At 40.5% G+C, this 16,525-nt stretch overlaps 1 protein-coding gene across 4 annotated transcripts in view; it reads right to left on the bottom strand.

The window, feature by feature from the left end:
- The window catches only part of LOC126194770 (PR domain zinc finger protein 10-like), a 208,324-nt gene that overhangs the window by 35,108 nt on the left and 156,691 nt on the right, over positions 1-16,525 (bottom strand). For all 4 annotated transcript variants that reach the window (XM_049933056.1, XM_049933055.1, XM_049933057.1 and 1 more), the window contains one exon: positions 11,860-12,039. In XM_049933056.1, coding sequence (XP_049789013.1) covers positions 11,860-12,039 — 180 coding nt within the window. The remainder of the gene's footprint in view (positions 1-11,859; positions 12,040-16,525) is intronic.

Here is a 16,525-nt window from a genome sequence, read left to right as displayed (position 1 = left end):
GGTTCAGGTTCAACAAAGATGTCAGAGATTTGAAAGCCAACAAAAATCTGCTTTCAATGATGATAGCAGTTTAAACTGAAACTCATTTCATTTCAAGGAACAGTTTCGTATAATGAAATTTTAGAGGTCCAGGCCACCTTTAACTTTAAAAAGCAGAGGTTAGTATTTTTTCACAGGAGCAAAATATATTCGGTGCCCTTAATCTGTCGGAGATAACTGATTTTTTTCTTTTTCTTCTTCTTCTGAAGACAGGGCCAACATATGGCACACTGGCAAATTACGGTTTTTCGTTTCTCTCACTCTTTTCCAGTCTCATCACTTCCACAAGCAATTAGCCAATCTTAATGCTCATACCTACATCTACATCCATATCCATATTCTGCAAACCACCATGAAGCGCATGGGAGGGGTACATCCCATTGTGCCAGTTATTAGGGTTCAGGGTTTCTTCATTCATGTACAGAGTGCAGGAAGAATGATTGTTTGAATGCCTTTGGGCTTGTTGTGATCAGTCTAATCTTGTCCTCACAATCCCTATGTGAGCAGTATGTAGGGTGTTGTAGTATAATCCTAGTCATCGTTTAAAGCAAGTTCTCGAAACTTTGTTAGTAGACTTTCTCAGGATAGTTTTCCTCTATCTTGAAGAGTCTACCAGTTTAGTTTCTTCAGTATCTTTGTAATCACTCTCCCATGGGTCAAACAAACTTGTGACCATTCGTGCTGCCCTTCTTTGTGTATGTTCCATAGCATCCATTAGTCCTACTTCATACAGGTCCCACACAACTGAGCAATATTCTAGAATGGGTCACACTGAGTAATTTGTGAACAATCTCCTTTGTAGACTAATTGCACTTCTCCAGTATTCTACCAATAAATTAAAGTCTACCACCTAATTTACCCTACCCCCATGAACCATGGACCTTGCCGTTGGTGGGGAGACTTGCGTGCCTCAGCAATACAGATGGCCGTACTGTAGGTGCAACCACAACGGAGGGGTATGTGTTGAGAGGCCAGACAAACGTGTGGCTCCTGAAGAGGGGCAGCAGCCTTTGCAGTAGTTGCAGGGGCAACAGTCTGGATGACTGACTGATCCGGCCTTGCAACACTGACCAAAACAGTCTTGCTGTGCTGGTACTGCGAACAGCTGAAAGCAAGGGGAAACTACAGCCACAATTTTCCCCGAGGGCATGCAGCTTTACTGTATGGTTAAATGATGATGGCGTCCTCTTGGGTAAAATATTCCCGAGGTACAATAGTCACCCATTTGGATCTCCGGGCAGGGACTACTCAGGAGGATGTCGTTATCAGGAGAAAGAAAACAGGCGTTCTACGGATCGGAGCATGGAATGTCAGATCCCTTAATCGGGCAGGTGGGTTAGAAAATTTAAAAACGGAAATGGATAGGTTGAAGTTAGATATAGTGGGAATTAGTGAAGTTCGGTGGCAGGAGGAACAAGAGTTTTGGTCAGGTGAATACAGGGTTATAAATACAAAATCAAATAGGGGTAATGCAGAAGTAGGTTTAATAATGAATAAAAAAATATGAGTGCGGGTAAGCTACTACCAACAGCATAGTGAATGCATTATTGTGGCCAAGATAGACACGAAGCCCATGCCTACCTACAGTAGTACAAGTTTATATGCCAACTAGCTCCGCAGATGACGAAGAGATTAATGAAATGTATGATGAGATGGGTGACTGGAATTCGTCAGTAGGAAAAGGGAGAGAAGGAAACATAGTAGGTGAATATGGATTGGGGGGAAGGAATGAAAGAGGAAGCCGCCTTGTAGAATTTTGCACAGAGCATAACTTAATCATAGCTAACACTTGGTTCAAGAATCATGAAAGGAGGCTGTATACATGGAAGAAGCCTGGAGATACTGACAGGTTTCAGATAGATTATATAATGGTAAGACAGAGATTTAGGAACCAGGTTTTAAATTGTAAGACATTTCCTGGGGCAGATGTGGATTCTGACCACAATCTATTGGTTATGAACTGCAGATTGAAACTGAAGAAACTGCAAAAAGGTGGGAATTTAAGGAGATGGGACCTGGATAAACTGAAAGAACCAGAGGTTGTAGAGAGTTTCAGGGAGAGCATAAGGGGACAATTGACAGGAATGGGGGAAAGAAATACAGTAGAAGAAGAATGGGTAGCTCTGAGGGATGAAGTGGTGAAGGCAGCAGACGATCAAGTAGGTAAAAAGACGAGGGCTAATAGAAATCCTTGGGTAACAGAAGAAATATTGAATTTAATTGATGAAAGGAGAAAATATAAAAATGCAGTAAATGAAGCAGGCAAAAAGGAATACAAACGTCTCAAAAATGAGATCGACAGGAAGTGCAAAATGGCTAAGCAGGGATGGCTAGAGGACAAATGTAAGGATGTAGAGGCTTGTCTCACTAGGGGTAAGATAGATACTGCCTACAGGAAAATTAAAGAGACCTTTGGAGAGAAGAGAACCACTTGTATGAATATCAAGAGCTCAGATGACAACCCAGTTCTAAGCAAAGAAGGGAAGGCAGAAAGGTGGAAGGAGTATATAGAGGGTTTATACAAGGGAGATGTACTCGAGGACAATATTATGGAAATGGAAGAGGATGTAGATGAAGACGAAATGGGAGATAAGATACTGCGTGAAGAGTTTGACAGAGCACTGAAAGACCTGAGTCGAAACAAGGCCCCGGGAGTAGACAACATTCCACTAGAACTACTGATGGCCTCGGGAGAGCCAGTCATGACAAAACTCTACCATCTAGTGAGCACGATGTATGAGACAGGTGAAATACCCTCAGACTTCAAGAAGAATATAATAATTCCAATCCCAAAGAAAGCAGGTGTTGACAGATGTGAAAATTACCGAACTATCAGTTTAATAAGTCACAGCTGTAAAATACTAACGCGAATTCTTTACAGACGAATGGAAAAACTGGTAGAAGCCGACCTCGGGGAAGATCAGTTTGGATTCCGTAGAAATGTTGGAACACGTGAGGCAATACTGACCTTACGACTTATCTTGGAAGAAAGATTAAGAAAAGGCAAACCTACGTTTCTAGCATTTGTAGACTTAGAGAAAGCTTTTGACAATGTTGACTGGAATACTCTCTTTCAAATTCTGAAGGTGGCAGGGGTAAAATACAGGGAGCGAAAGGCTATTTACAATTTGTACAGAAACCAGATGGCAGTAATAAGAGTCGAGGGGCATGAAAGGGAAGCAGTGGTTGGGAAAGGAGTGAGACAGGGTTGTAGCCTCTCCCCGATGTTATTCAATCTGTATATTGAGCAAGCAGTAAAGGAAACAAAAGAAAAGTTCGGAGTAGGTACTAAAATTCATGGAGAAGAAGTAAAAACTTTGAGGTTCGCCGATGACATTGTAATTCTGTCAGAGACAGCAAAGGACTTGGAAGAGCAGTTGAACGGAATGGACAATGTCTTGAAAGGAGGATATAAGATGAACATCAACAAAAGCAAAACGAGGATAATGGAATGTAGTCAAATTAAGTCGGGTGATGCTGAGGGAATTAGATTAGGAAATGAGACACTTAAAGTAGTAAAGGAGTTTTGCTATTTAGGGAGTAAAATAACCGATGATGGTCGAAGTAGAGAGGATATAAAATGTAGACTGGCAATGGCAAGGAAAGCGTTTCTCAAGAAGAGAAATTTGTTAACATCGAGTATAGATTTAGGTGTCAGGAAGTCGTTTCTGAAAGTATTTGTATGGAGTGTAGCCATGTATGGAAGTGAGACATGGACGATAACTAGTTTGGACAAGAAGAGAATAGAAGCTTTCGAAATGTGGTGCTACAGAAGAATGCTGAAGATAAGGTGGGTAGATCACATAACTAATGAGGAGGTATTGAATAGGATTGGGGAGAAGAGAAGTTTGTGGCACAACTTGACTAAAAGAAGGGATCGGTTGGTAGGACATGTTTTGAGGCATCAAGGGATCACAACTTTAGCATTGGAGGGCAGCGTGGAGGGTAAAAATCGTAGAGGGAGACCAAGAGATCAATACACTAAGCAGATTCAGAAGGATGTAGGTTGCAGTAGGTACTGGGAGATGAAGAAGCTTGCACAGGATAGAGTAGCATGGAGAGCTGCATCAAACCAGTCTCAGGACTGAAGACCACAACAACAACAACATGATGAGATAAAAATATTATTCAGGTAGTGAAGGGAGACGAAAATTTAATAGTCATGGGTGACTGGAATTCGAGGGTAGAAAAAGGGAGAGAAGGAAACATAGTGGGTGAATATGGATTGGGGGAGAGAAATGAAAGAGGAATCCATCTGGTAGAATTTTGCACAGAGCGTAACTTAATCATAGCTAACACTTGGTTCAAGAATCATAAAAGAAGGTTGTACACATGGAAGAATCCTGGAGATACTAGAAGGAATCAGATAGATTATATAATGGTAAGACAGAGATTTAGGAACCAGGTTTTAAATTGTAAGACATTTCCAGGGGCAGATGTGGACTCTGACCACAATCTATTGGTTATGAACTGTAGATTAAAACTGAAGAAACTGCAAAAAGGTGGTAAATTGAGGAGATGGGACCTGGATAAACTGAAAGAACTAGAGTTGTAGAGAGTTTCAGGGAGAATATAAGGGAACAATTGACAGGAATGGGGGAAAGAAATACAGTAGAAGAAGACTGGGTAGCTCTGAGGGATGAAGTAGTGAAGGCAGCAGAGGATCAAGTAGGTAAAAAGATGAGGGCTAGTAGAAATCCTTGGGTAACAGAAGAAATACTGAATTTAATTGATGAAAGGAGAAAATATAAAAACGCAGTAAATGAAGCAGGCAAAAACGAATACAAATGTCTCAAAAATGAGACCAACAGGAAGTGCAAAATGGCTAAGCAGGGATGGCTAGAGGACAAATGTAAGGATGTAGAGGCTTATCTCACTAGGGGTAAGATAGATACTGCCTACAGGAAAATTAAAGAGGCCTTTGGAGAAAAGAGAGCCACTTGTATGAACATCAAGAGCTCAGATGGGAACCCAGTTCTAAGCAAAGAAGGGAAGGCAGAAAGGTGGAAGGAGTATATAGAGAGTCTATATAAGGGCGATGTACTTTAGGACAATATTATGGAAATGGAAGAGGATGTAGATCAAGATGAAATGGGAGATACGATACTGCGTGAAGAGTTTGACAGAGCACTGAAAGACCTGAGTCGAAATAAGGCCCCGGGAGTAGACAACATTCCATTGGAACTACTGTCGGCCTTGGGAGAGCCAGTCCTGACTAAACTCTACCATCTGGTGAGCAAGATGTATGAGACAGGTGAAATACTCTCAGACTTCAAGAAGAATATAATAGTTCCAATCTCAAAGAAAGCAAGTGTGGACAGATGTGAAAATTACCGAACTACCAGTTTAATAAGTCACAGCTGCAAAATACTAACGCGAATTCTTTACAGACGAATGAAAAAACTGGTAGAAGCTGACCTCGGCGAAGATCAGTTTGGATTCCGTAGAAATCTTGGAACACGTGAGGCAATACTGACCCTACGACTTATCTTAGAAAATAGATTAAGGAAAGGCAAACCTACATTTCTAGCATTTGTAGACTTGGAGAAAGCTTTTGACAATGTTGACTGGAATACTCTCTTTCAAATTCTAAAGGTGGCAGGGGTAAAATACAGGGAGCGAAAGGCTATTTACAATTTGTACAGTAACCAGATGGCAATTACAAGAGTCGAGGGGCATGAAAGGGAAGCAGCGGTTGGGAAGGGAGTGAGACAGGGTTGTAGCCTGTCCCCCATGTTATGCAATCTGTATATTGAGCAAACAGTAAAGGAAACAAAAGAAAAATTCTGAGTAGGTATTTAAGTCCATGGAGAAGAAATAAAAACGTTGAGGTTCACCAATGACATTGTAATTCTGTCAGAGACAGCAAAGGACTTTGAAGAGCAGTCGAACGGAATGGACAGTGTCTTGAAAGGGGGTATAAGATGAACATTAACAAAAGCAAAACGAGGATAATGGAATGTAGTCGAATTAAATCAGGTGATGCTGAGGGAATTAGATTAGGAAATGAGGCACTTAAAGTAGTAAAGGAGTTTTGCTATTTGGGAAGCAAAATAACTGATGATGGTCGAAGTAGAGAGGATATAAAATGTAGACTAGCAATGGCAAGGAAAGAGTTTCTGAAGAAGAGAAATTTGTTAACATCGAGTATAGATTTAACTGTCAGGAAATAGTTTCTGAAAGTATTTGTATGGATTGTAGCCATGTATGGAAGTGAAACATGGACGATAAATAGTTTGCACAAGAAGAGAATAGAAGCTTTCGAAATGTGGTGCTACAGAAGAATGCTGAAGATTAGATGGGTAGATCAGATAACTAATGAGGAGCTATTGAATAGATTTGGGGAGGAGTTTGTGGCACAACTTGACAAGAAGAAGGGACCAGTTGGTAGGACATGTTCTGAGGCATCAAGGGATCACAAAGTTAGGATTGGAGGGCAGCGTGGAGGGTAAAAATCGTAGAGGGAGACCAAGAGATGAATACACTTAGCAGATTCAGAAGGATGTAGGTTGCAGTAAGTACTGGGAGATGAAGAAGCTTGCACAGGATAGAGTAGCTTGGAGAGCTGCATCAAACCAGTCTCGGGACTGAAGATAACAACAACAACAACAACAACAACAACAACCTAATTTACCCACAACTGAGCCTATGTGATCATTTCATTTCGTACCCTAACAAAGTGTCACACCCAGGTAGTTGTATGAGTTGACCGATTCCAACTGTGACTCATTGCTATTATAATCATAGGAGACATCATTTTTTCATTTTATGAATTGCACAACTTTACACTTCTGAACATTTAAAGCAAGTTGCCAATCTTTGTACCACTTTGAAATAAGCTTCTTTCAGACAGTACTTCACACATAATAGACAACTACACCGCCTGCAAAAAGAAAACATGTTCCCATCCTTGGAGAAAAAGGGCAGGAAGAATGGAACAAACACAAACTTTGAAGCTAATATTCAAAATAAAAACTTCAAATAAATTAGACACATAGCATGTGCACATTAACAACAGCAACAGAAGTAGCTGCTGAATTGGACAAGGAGCACTCCAGACACAACAGTGTATGGAGCAGTTCTTCTTGTCAGGTAACTGTTATGTCTTCACACATATGCAAGACACTTAGTATCAGTGCGCAGAACAATCAATCTCTGAGACAGCAGCCACTGGGATTTTCACTTGTTACTGTGTCAAGAGTCCATGGTGAGAATTCTTGTTAAGTGAAAACCACCATCACAAGAATCAACTGGGCACGTTAAGATGTTTTGATCTCTGAGTTCACCAGTGACTACCATGTAATGGGCCACAGTTGTGTAAACAATGCTGGACAACAACAATCAGTGAGCAAATCATACCAACAAAATCATCACTCTCTCTTAGAGGTACAAAAGTCACAACACAACGCACAAAAATTAGCATAGGCACAGGAACAAAGCTAATGGGCACTCTTAACTATGTACAAGAATCACCTGGAATTCTGAGCAGGAGTGAGAGGTCTTCTCATGTGTGGGATGAAATACTCTGTCCTTATCTCTCAATGACAAAGAATAAAGAAACCTAGTTTTCAATAATGTAATCTGTGCCTCCAACTACAACAACAGACGTCACCTCTACCCTCAGCATGGTACACCGCTCCATTACTCCTGGACTGTGTGTGCCTAATTGTTTAAGGAACATTCCTCCCATGAAGATGCTCTCGTAGAAGGAAACCCCCTCCACCCCAAAGGACGCGTGACTTAAAACCTATTGAGCACATCTGGGATCCCAAGATATGCATGATTTGGACACTGCTCTGAGCAATCTCAATGAGGTGTGGGTGCCGCTGCAGTTATGAATCACGATGATTCTCTCATGGTTTTAGAATCATGTGGAGTCCTCCAAGACATAACACTTCATTGCTGTAATTGGAGCATAAGTAGTTGCTACACACAACTAGCTAGGTGTGTCTAATTCAACTAGCTAGGTGTGTCTAGTTCAATTGCTCTTATGTACAAGAGAGATTGTACTTAAAAAATTAGAAATTAACTGAGGAAATATGCAGAGGAAACATGCAAACAGCAGCAACAGTCAAGCACAAGAAGGAACACTGACAACAAGATGAGTAACAGAAGTAAAAGATGCCAAAACAGGGAGGAGGACTTAAAAAAAAAACAGGGAGAACATACAGAGAGCAAGAAGAGGTAAAAAGGCAACATTAGAAAACTAAAGGCAAGTAAATGATGCAAAAACTTGTTCCAATAATGAGCACTTTGTTTACTGCAAAAAAATCAGTACTGGTATAAGATACACAAGAACGGAAGAAACAGAAAGATCCTCTCTCTCTTTCCACACTTCCTTCTGAACCCCCCCCCCCCCCCCCCGCCCAGTACAGCCTCCCAATGCCACACCTAGAAGCCCCATCCTGTCCCCCCTACATCCCTGCACACAACCGCAGGAAACACAAGCATAGAATATTTCCCTTCCCCCCTGCTATTCACCTCCCCACCCATCCCATGTCTTTTCCTTACCCCACTACTCACTCCAACTAGATTGCTGCTCTTGTCATATGCAGTCGGGCCCTAGCATGTGGAGTCAGTGGAAACATGCATGAGAGCTGCTGAGTGAATGTGTGCAAGTTCTCTGAACTTCTGAAAAAGTACTTCATCTGAAAACTAAAAAAATTCTAGCACTCTTTTTCACTGGTCTTGTCTGTAAGTCACTGCCTCCTCTATGTGGTGAATCACAATCCATGAAACGACACAGAGGTGAATGAGACTAGGTCTGTAATGTCATTGCATGACTATGAAACCATAGTCATGTTCAGTAATCTCTGTTATACTTAGTCTTCTGTATCAGAAGAAAATTCAGCCAAGAAAGTTAATTAATTGTGAGACAGAACTGCAGGTAATCACTTATCTTCAGGAGGAGGAATGTTTAGTGGTTCCAAAAACCATGTCTCAAAGTGATGACACTAGCCTATCTTTCAGAACAACAAGATCCTACTTGAGGGCGAGGGCTGGTCCCTCTCATGCTGGGGTCTACGTAACATGCCCCTCCCTTTTAACTTTCCTCAGCCTGTCCCGTTCTCCCACCTGAGAAATAATCTAACAGTTCCAAAAGCTAGGATAATGTCAGCACTTTCATGTGTCTTTCAGAACAACTAAACATTTCTCCACTTGAAGGTGAGAGCTATCCAGCAATTCTGTCTCATAATAAAGGATAATTATTAAGTGTGTGAAACATTTCAAATAACTGATACAGATAAATAGCCAAGAACATAATAAATGATGGGAGTATGTGACGGGCAAATCCTAAAGTTGTTTTTACAATGTTTATAAAAGTTATACGTGTTCATCCTTTGTGAAGTGGCACACATCTAATCGGTGGTCAAATTCTCCCCAAACCCAACCCAGCATATCATATCAGGTGTGTAGGTAAGAATAGCTGCTGTGATGCATTGTTGCATGTTTTTGTGGTAAAGGTGAAATGTAAACACTACCTTTGATGTAATCTCACAATAAAAAAATCGACTGCCATGTCGGCAGCTGCAACATTACCTATCTGGTGAATTTCTTGTACCACTTCATTGCACTGTTGTAAACAGGTGCTGCTTTGTGAAACTTGCCACTGAAAGCTCTTTGCATACTCACTCAAGCTGGCAACTGCAAATTATAGCATGCAGAAAGCTTCTCTGCCTTGTTTGCTATCATTTTCAGCAACTACAATTGGTGGCACCCCTGTTGGTGGTTTCCACAACTAATTTGCAGCCCTGTGTTTAAAAGACCTATGAGAGATTGTCTTTCAAGGAACATATCTTTTCTTACATTATGTTAAGCCAGTTACACATACTGTGAACAGGATAGATTTTTACTCACCATACAGCAGAAATGTTGAGTCACAGACAAGCACAGCAAAAAGACTATTAAACACTTAAGCTTTCAACCAAAAGACCTTCTTCTGAAAAACACACACTCATTTTTACGCAAATGTGGCTCATGCACAAATAACCACTGACAGAGAGCCACTGTGCGTGATGATAGAAGCAGTCTGGGTGGTGGCGGAAAAATATTTCTATGTTATTTACATAGTTTTACGTGTTTTTATCCCCCACCTTGGATCCTTGCTCCTTCCACCTGGGCCAATAGAGAAAAGTTTTCTTATCCCTGGCCAGAACCCAGTCCCACATACTGTTCCTGCATTGTTGCTTGGCTCATGGAATCCCTCCTCCCCCCAAATGGCCTTACCATCAAATTACTAATCTCCAGCTACAGCCCCTCCTTCCCTAATGACCTCTATCCGTCCAAATCCCGCCAATGCTTAACCCTCACCAACACAATCCTGCAAAAACCATGTCAATCAGGCCAAAACCTCCTTGCAATACCTCCTCTCCATCTGTAAAATTCTCCTGCTGTGCAATCCCAAATTCCTACATATCATCTCACACATTAACCTAAACCCCCACTCAATCCTCCCAACTGCCTCTAGTTGCCCTATGCTCTCTCCATCTTGTTTTTGTATGCTCCCACAAATAGCACTTTACTGTCCCCCACCCCAGGCTACCGTTACCCCCACGACCCAAACTGATTCCCCCATCATGCGCATTTGCTTGAAATCTGGTCTCGGCAGCCAGGGACTGTGGTCGTGTGGGTGAGCTGCATTTGTGTGAATGTATGTGCGTATGTTGTCTATTTTAGAAGAAAGTCTTCTGGCCGAAATCTTAGATGTTTCGTGTCTTTTTGTTGTGCCTGCCTGTCACTCAACATCTCTGCTGTATGGCAATCTATCCTTTTCACACTATTGACATTATTCTATCCCGAATCTTCCATTGTTCCATTTACCCATACCAATTTTTTAAAAGTTTCATCGACTTTATAATTAGACGGTATACTTTTTGTCTTCTCCCCGACTTTATAGATACCGTATCTATCAATTCTTTCTACACATTTATAACTTTCAAACTTTGCTGCTGCTGCAGACAACTGCTTCATCTCTATTCTGAGTTTTCCATTGATGCCTCTGCTCTTTGGTCTTAGTTAATACTTCGCTACTTCCATATCTTCCTCCATTCTGTATAAAATTTTTTAAAGTTCTTAGCCTGACTTTTCTGTGTCCCTCATTGTCTTATTCTGATAAGTCAAACTACTTTTCTTATGCATAAGTAATTTCAAAAACTACATTTGAATATTTTATTCCATTTCTGTATATGAAACTGACTCCAAATGTTTCTATAATATATTTCTTACAGGTCTGTGATTATACTCGTGCAAAGGAAAGACTGGCGGACAGAGTTTTAGGACCTCTAACAATCATTCCTCTATGTAACTAACTACTGAACGCACTTTTATACAAGATACAGGGCACCTTGTTCATATTACCAACACCCCCCCCCCCCCCCAACACACACACACACACACACACACACACACACACACACACACACACACCATTTTTATTTATTACTTATCCTTGATTTAATTGATTTGAATATAATTTTTGTTGCTGCTTAATGATATCCTTCTCCAGTGTTCAATATTCAAGGCATACTTTTTCAACACATATGGCAGTCCAAAATATGTACATTTCTCACAAGATTCAATTTCCAAAATCAATTGTAATTCTTATGTTCTTACAAAACTCTGAAAATTAATGCACAAACTCCTTAGTGACAACTTTTTCTACACATTGATGGAATAAAAGTTTAGTTACTAAAAAGGGTTCTATATACAAGGAGCTGCTAAGTTTCCCTCAAATTTCCAAACTGTGTTTCAGTTACTGTGTAAGCAAAATTAGGGTAAAGCACAAGCTTTGAGATTACAACATATTAAACAACAACTTACCTTCTCACAATACTGGCAGTAGTAGTCTCGTGTCGCTCGTAATATTGGTAGATTGAGTTCAGGTACGGTGTCGGGAGGAATCTCTGGATGGCGCTTAGCCAAATGGTTCACCAGCATGCCACGACGTTTGAATCCTACTAAGCAGGTGTGACATTTGTAAATGAAACAGTTGAAGGTGGACTGAAAAAAAAATGCACTAATTAGAATACTGAAACACTATGAGAAACAGGTAAGGATAAATCTACTGCAAAGGATCGGGAGGGGGACGGGGGCACTGCAGGTATGAGCCCCACTAAGAAAGTAAGTTTCCCAATGTTACTTCCTTTAAAGTAGACTAATTCAGCCAGGAAAATTGTGCATATGCAACAGATCTATGACGTGACAAACAGTGGCTGCAGCTTAGCTTGTAGATCACATGAATGGTTTCACAGGTAGCCCTGCCTTTGATGGGATAGATGATGTTAGTGAGCAGACTAGTGTAGGTGGTGGTGGGTGGATGCATGGGACATGTCTTCCATTTTATTTTATTTTATTTTATTTACATGTCAAGTCCTGTAGCACCAAATTGAGGAGCAAATCTCCAAGATCATGGAACATGTCAGTACATGTAATTACAACATAAAAGTAATAACAGATAAAAATAAAATGTTTATGAATCTGAAAAAAGTCAATCCATAAATAAACACAGTCAACAATACAACAAGAATCAGCTTAATTTTTCAAGAAACTCCTGAACAGAATAGAAGGAGTGACCCATGAGGAAACTCATTAGTTTTGATTTGAAAGTGCGTGGATTACTGCTAAGATTTTTGAATTCGAGCAGTAGCTTTTTAAAAATGGATGCAGCAGTATACTGCACACTTTTCTGCACTAGTGTTAAGGAAGTCTGATCCGAATGCACGTATGATTTCTGCCGGGTATTGACCGAGTGAAAGCTGCTTATTCTTGGGAATAAGCTAATATTATTAAGAAGAAATGATAGTATGGAATACATATATTGAGAGACCAATGTCAAAATACCCAGACTCGTGAACTGGAGTTGACAAGAGGTTCGTGAACTTACAGCACTTATTGCCTAAATGCCCGTTTCTGAGCCGAAAATATCCTTTTAGAATGGGCAGAGTTACCCCAAAATATAAAAGCATATGACATAAGCGAATGAAAATAAGCAAAGTAGACTAATTTTTGTGTCAAACAATCACTCACTTCAGATTCTGTTCAAATAGTAAAAATGGCAGCATTAAATCTTTGAACAAGATCCTGAATGTGGGCTTTTCACAACAATGTACTATCTATCTGAACACCTAGAAATTTGAACAGTTCAGTTCCACTAATCATATGCCCATTCTGTGAAATTAAAATGTCAGGTTTTGTTGAATTGTGTGTTAGAAACTGTACAAACTGAGTCTTGCTTTGATTTAGCATTAGTTTATTTTCTGCAAGCCATGAACTTAGGTCACAAACTGCACTATTTGAAACCGGGCCAACGTAGCACACAACATCCCCTACTGCCAAGCTAGTGTCATCAGCAAACAGAAATATTTTAGATTTACCCGTAATACTAGAGGGCATATCATTTATATAAACAAGGAACAGAAGTGGCCCCAACACTGATCCCTGCTCCCCCCCCCCCCCCCCCCACTTGACCCTACCCCACTCAGACCGCACATCACAGCCATTCTCAACATTGTGAATAATGACCTTTTGCTGTCTGTTGCTAAAGTAAGAGGTGAACCAATTGTGAGCTACTCCCCATATTCCGTAATGGTCCAATTTCTGGAGTAATATTTAGTGATCAACACAAACACCTTAAACACCTTAGTTAAATCAAAAAATATGCATAGCGTTCGAAACCTTTTGTTTAACCCATCCAGTACCTTACAGAGGAAAGAGAATATAGCATTTTCAGTTGTTAAAGCTGAACTGTACATTTGATAGCAAATCCTGTGATATAAAATGATTAATTAATCTTACATAGACAGCCTTTTCAATAACTTTAGCAAACGCTGATGTCTACATTATCCTTTTCTCCTTTTTTTATAAAGTGGCTTTGCTACCGAGTATTTCACACGAGAAACATATATACCTGAGCCCTTTTCAGGGGCATAATTAATGACTATATCTATTACCATAGAACGCATAACACCAGCCAAAGAAGAACTGCTACAAGAACTATGCAGTCAGCACCAGTGCCATATACTGTGCATACAGGAGACACATAGGAGTTGTGACATGCGCAGACCAAAAATAAACGGAATGCATCTCGCCATCGAAAGACCACATGATAAATATGGAAGTGCTATCTTTGTTCATCCAGATATCCAGATCTTATCAACAGTATTCAAGCAGGAAAATAACATTGAAATTCTTACACTAGAAACAGTTAATTGCACCATTACATCACTTTATAAACCACCTTGTCCTGAATTCACTGTTAACAAACCACCCAATGTTCTAACTAAACATGTGCAGATTGTGATTGGCAATTTTAACAGCCATAGTACCGTTTCGGGCTATGATCGTGAAGATGAGAATAGGACAGCAGTACAAGTGTGAGCAGAAGCAAGTCACCTGACTTTAATCCATGATGCAAAACTGCCTGGATCTTTTAACAGCGGCAGGTGGAGGCGAGCTTACCATCCTGACTTAATTTTTGGTAGCACCAGTATCAGCCAACAATGTGTAAAATCTGTCTGCTACCTAATATCCAACTCACAGCATAGACCAATAATGTGTCAATTATTTGCTGCTATAAGAGCACAGAAGGTATCTTTTCGGAGAAGATTTAATTTTAAGAAGGCTGATTGGTCAAGATTTGCAGAATTGCTGGACATTGAAATATCTTATATAGAACCAATTCCCGAAAGCTGTAACACCTTCACGGCACCTGTAAAGTGATGTTCAAGAATGTCTATTCCTCGCGGCTGTCAAACATCTTATATCCCTGGGCTTACTTCAGACTAAGCCACCCTACTAGCGGAATACAGCTACTTATTTGAAGAAAACCCTTTCAGTGAAGCAACTATGGAAGCAGGGAGCAAGCATATTTCCTCTATAAGGGAGACAAAACGGGATAAGTGGATAAAAGCTACAGAAAACTTGGATCTGAAAAGAGACTGCCATAAAGCTTGGAGACTTCTGAGACACCTAAACAATGATCCAATTAAGACCATTAGACATCATAATATCACTGCCAATCAAATAGCACATCAGTTACTGATGAACAGGAAGCCAACATAAAAAAAAAAAAAAAAAATTGCAAAGAGAAGAGCAAGAGCAGAGTAATGACCTTACGTCATCATTCAGCATGGAAGAACTACAGAAGGCTATCAAAATAAGTAAGAATGGCAAATCAGCTGCCTTGGATGATATATGAACTGAGCAAATCAAACACTTCGGCTTAAATACAGAGAAATGGATTCTCCAACTTTCTGAGAACTGTGTAAACAGAAACCAAATTCCAACAATATGGCGGAAGAATTGAGTGATTGCTTTGCTGAAACCTGGCATGGAAGGAAATGATCCAAGGAATTTTAGACCAGTTGCACTACTTTGTCATCTTTACAAATTGCTGGAAAGACTGATTTTGAATCACTTATCACCTGTAATTGACACCTTACTTATACCTCAGCAATCTAGATTTCGTCTAGGTACAAGCTGTACTGAACAACTGCTACAACTCGCACAGTTTACACGAGATGGCTTTGAAGCTCAGAAGGTGACAGGAGTGGCATTTGTCGACTTATCAGCGGTGTATGACACAGTCAATCACCAGCTACTACTAGTCAAGGTCTACAATCTGACCAAAGATTTAGGTCTAACCAGACTCATCGCCTCCCTTCTGCAGAATCGAAAGTTCTTCGTAGACTTTCAAGGACAATGTAGTTGATGGAGACTACAGAAGAATGGCCTCCCACAAGGACGTGTTTTGGCTCCAATTCTGTTTAATATATACACAAACAACCAACCTACAGCCCCAAACACCAGGAGCTTCTTACTTGCTGACGACCTCACTCTAACCACCCAGAGCACAGATTTTGAATCAGTGGAGAACAACCTCACGAATGCCCTTGAAGATCTATCCAGATACTACAACATAAATCAGCTTAAACAAAATCCTTCAAAGACCCAAGTGTGTGCTTTTCATTTGAGAAACAAGGAAGCCCCTCGCAAGTTGAAAATAGTATGACCGGGGGTTGAACTGGAACACTATGAGACTTCAAACTACCTAGGAGTGACACTTGATAGATCTCTCACTTTCAAAAGCACTGCATGAAACGCAAATCAAAAGTCTCCACCAGGAACAATCTCCTACAGAAACTGTCCTCATCACAGTGGCGTAGTCAACCTGAAACAGTCCAAACATCTGCAATGGCACTATGCTATTCTGCAGCAGAGTATGCCTGTCCTGTTTGGTATAATTCAACTCATGCCAAACAGGTGGATGTAGCTCTCAATGAAACCTGCAGAATCATAACAGGTTGCTTGAAACCCACTCCAGTCAAATGGCTTTACCACCTACAGGTATAGCACCACCACCTGTTCGAAGAGAGATAGTTGCGAACAAGAAAGAAAGGCAGTGGAACAGGAAATTACTCATCCTCTGTATGGGCGTGAACTGCATCTGCAACAACTGAAGTCATGGAAGAGTTTCATTATGGCATCA

This window comes from Schistocerca nitens, chromosome 7 (assembly GCF_023898315.1).
Source record: "Schistocerca nitens isolate TAMUIC-IGC-003100 chromosome 7, iqSchNite1.1, whole genome shotgun sequence".
Classification (NCBI taxonomy): Eukaryota; Metazoa; Arthropoda; class Insecta; order Orthoptera; family Acrididae; genus Schistocerca; species Schistocerca nitens.
The sequence above is the reverse complement of the archived record's forward strand: the minus strand, read 5'-3'. Positions and strand labels throughout refer to the sequence as shown.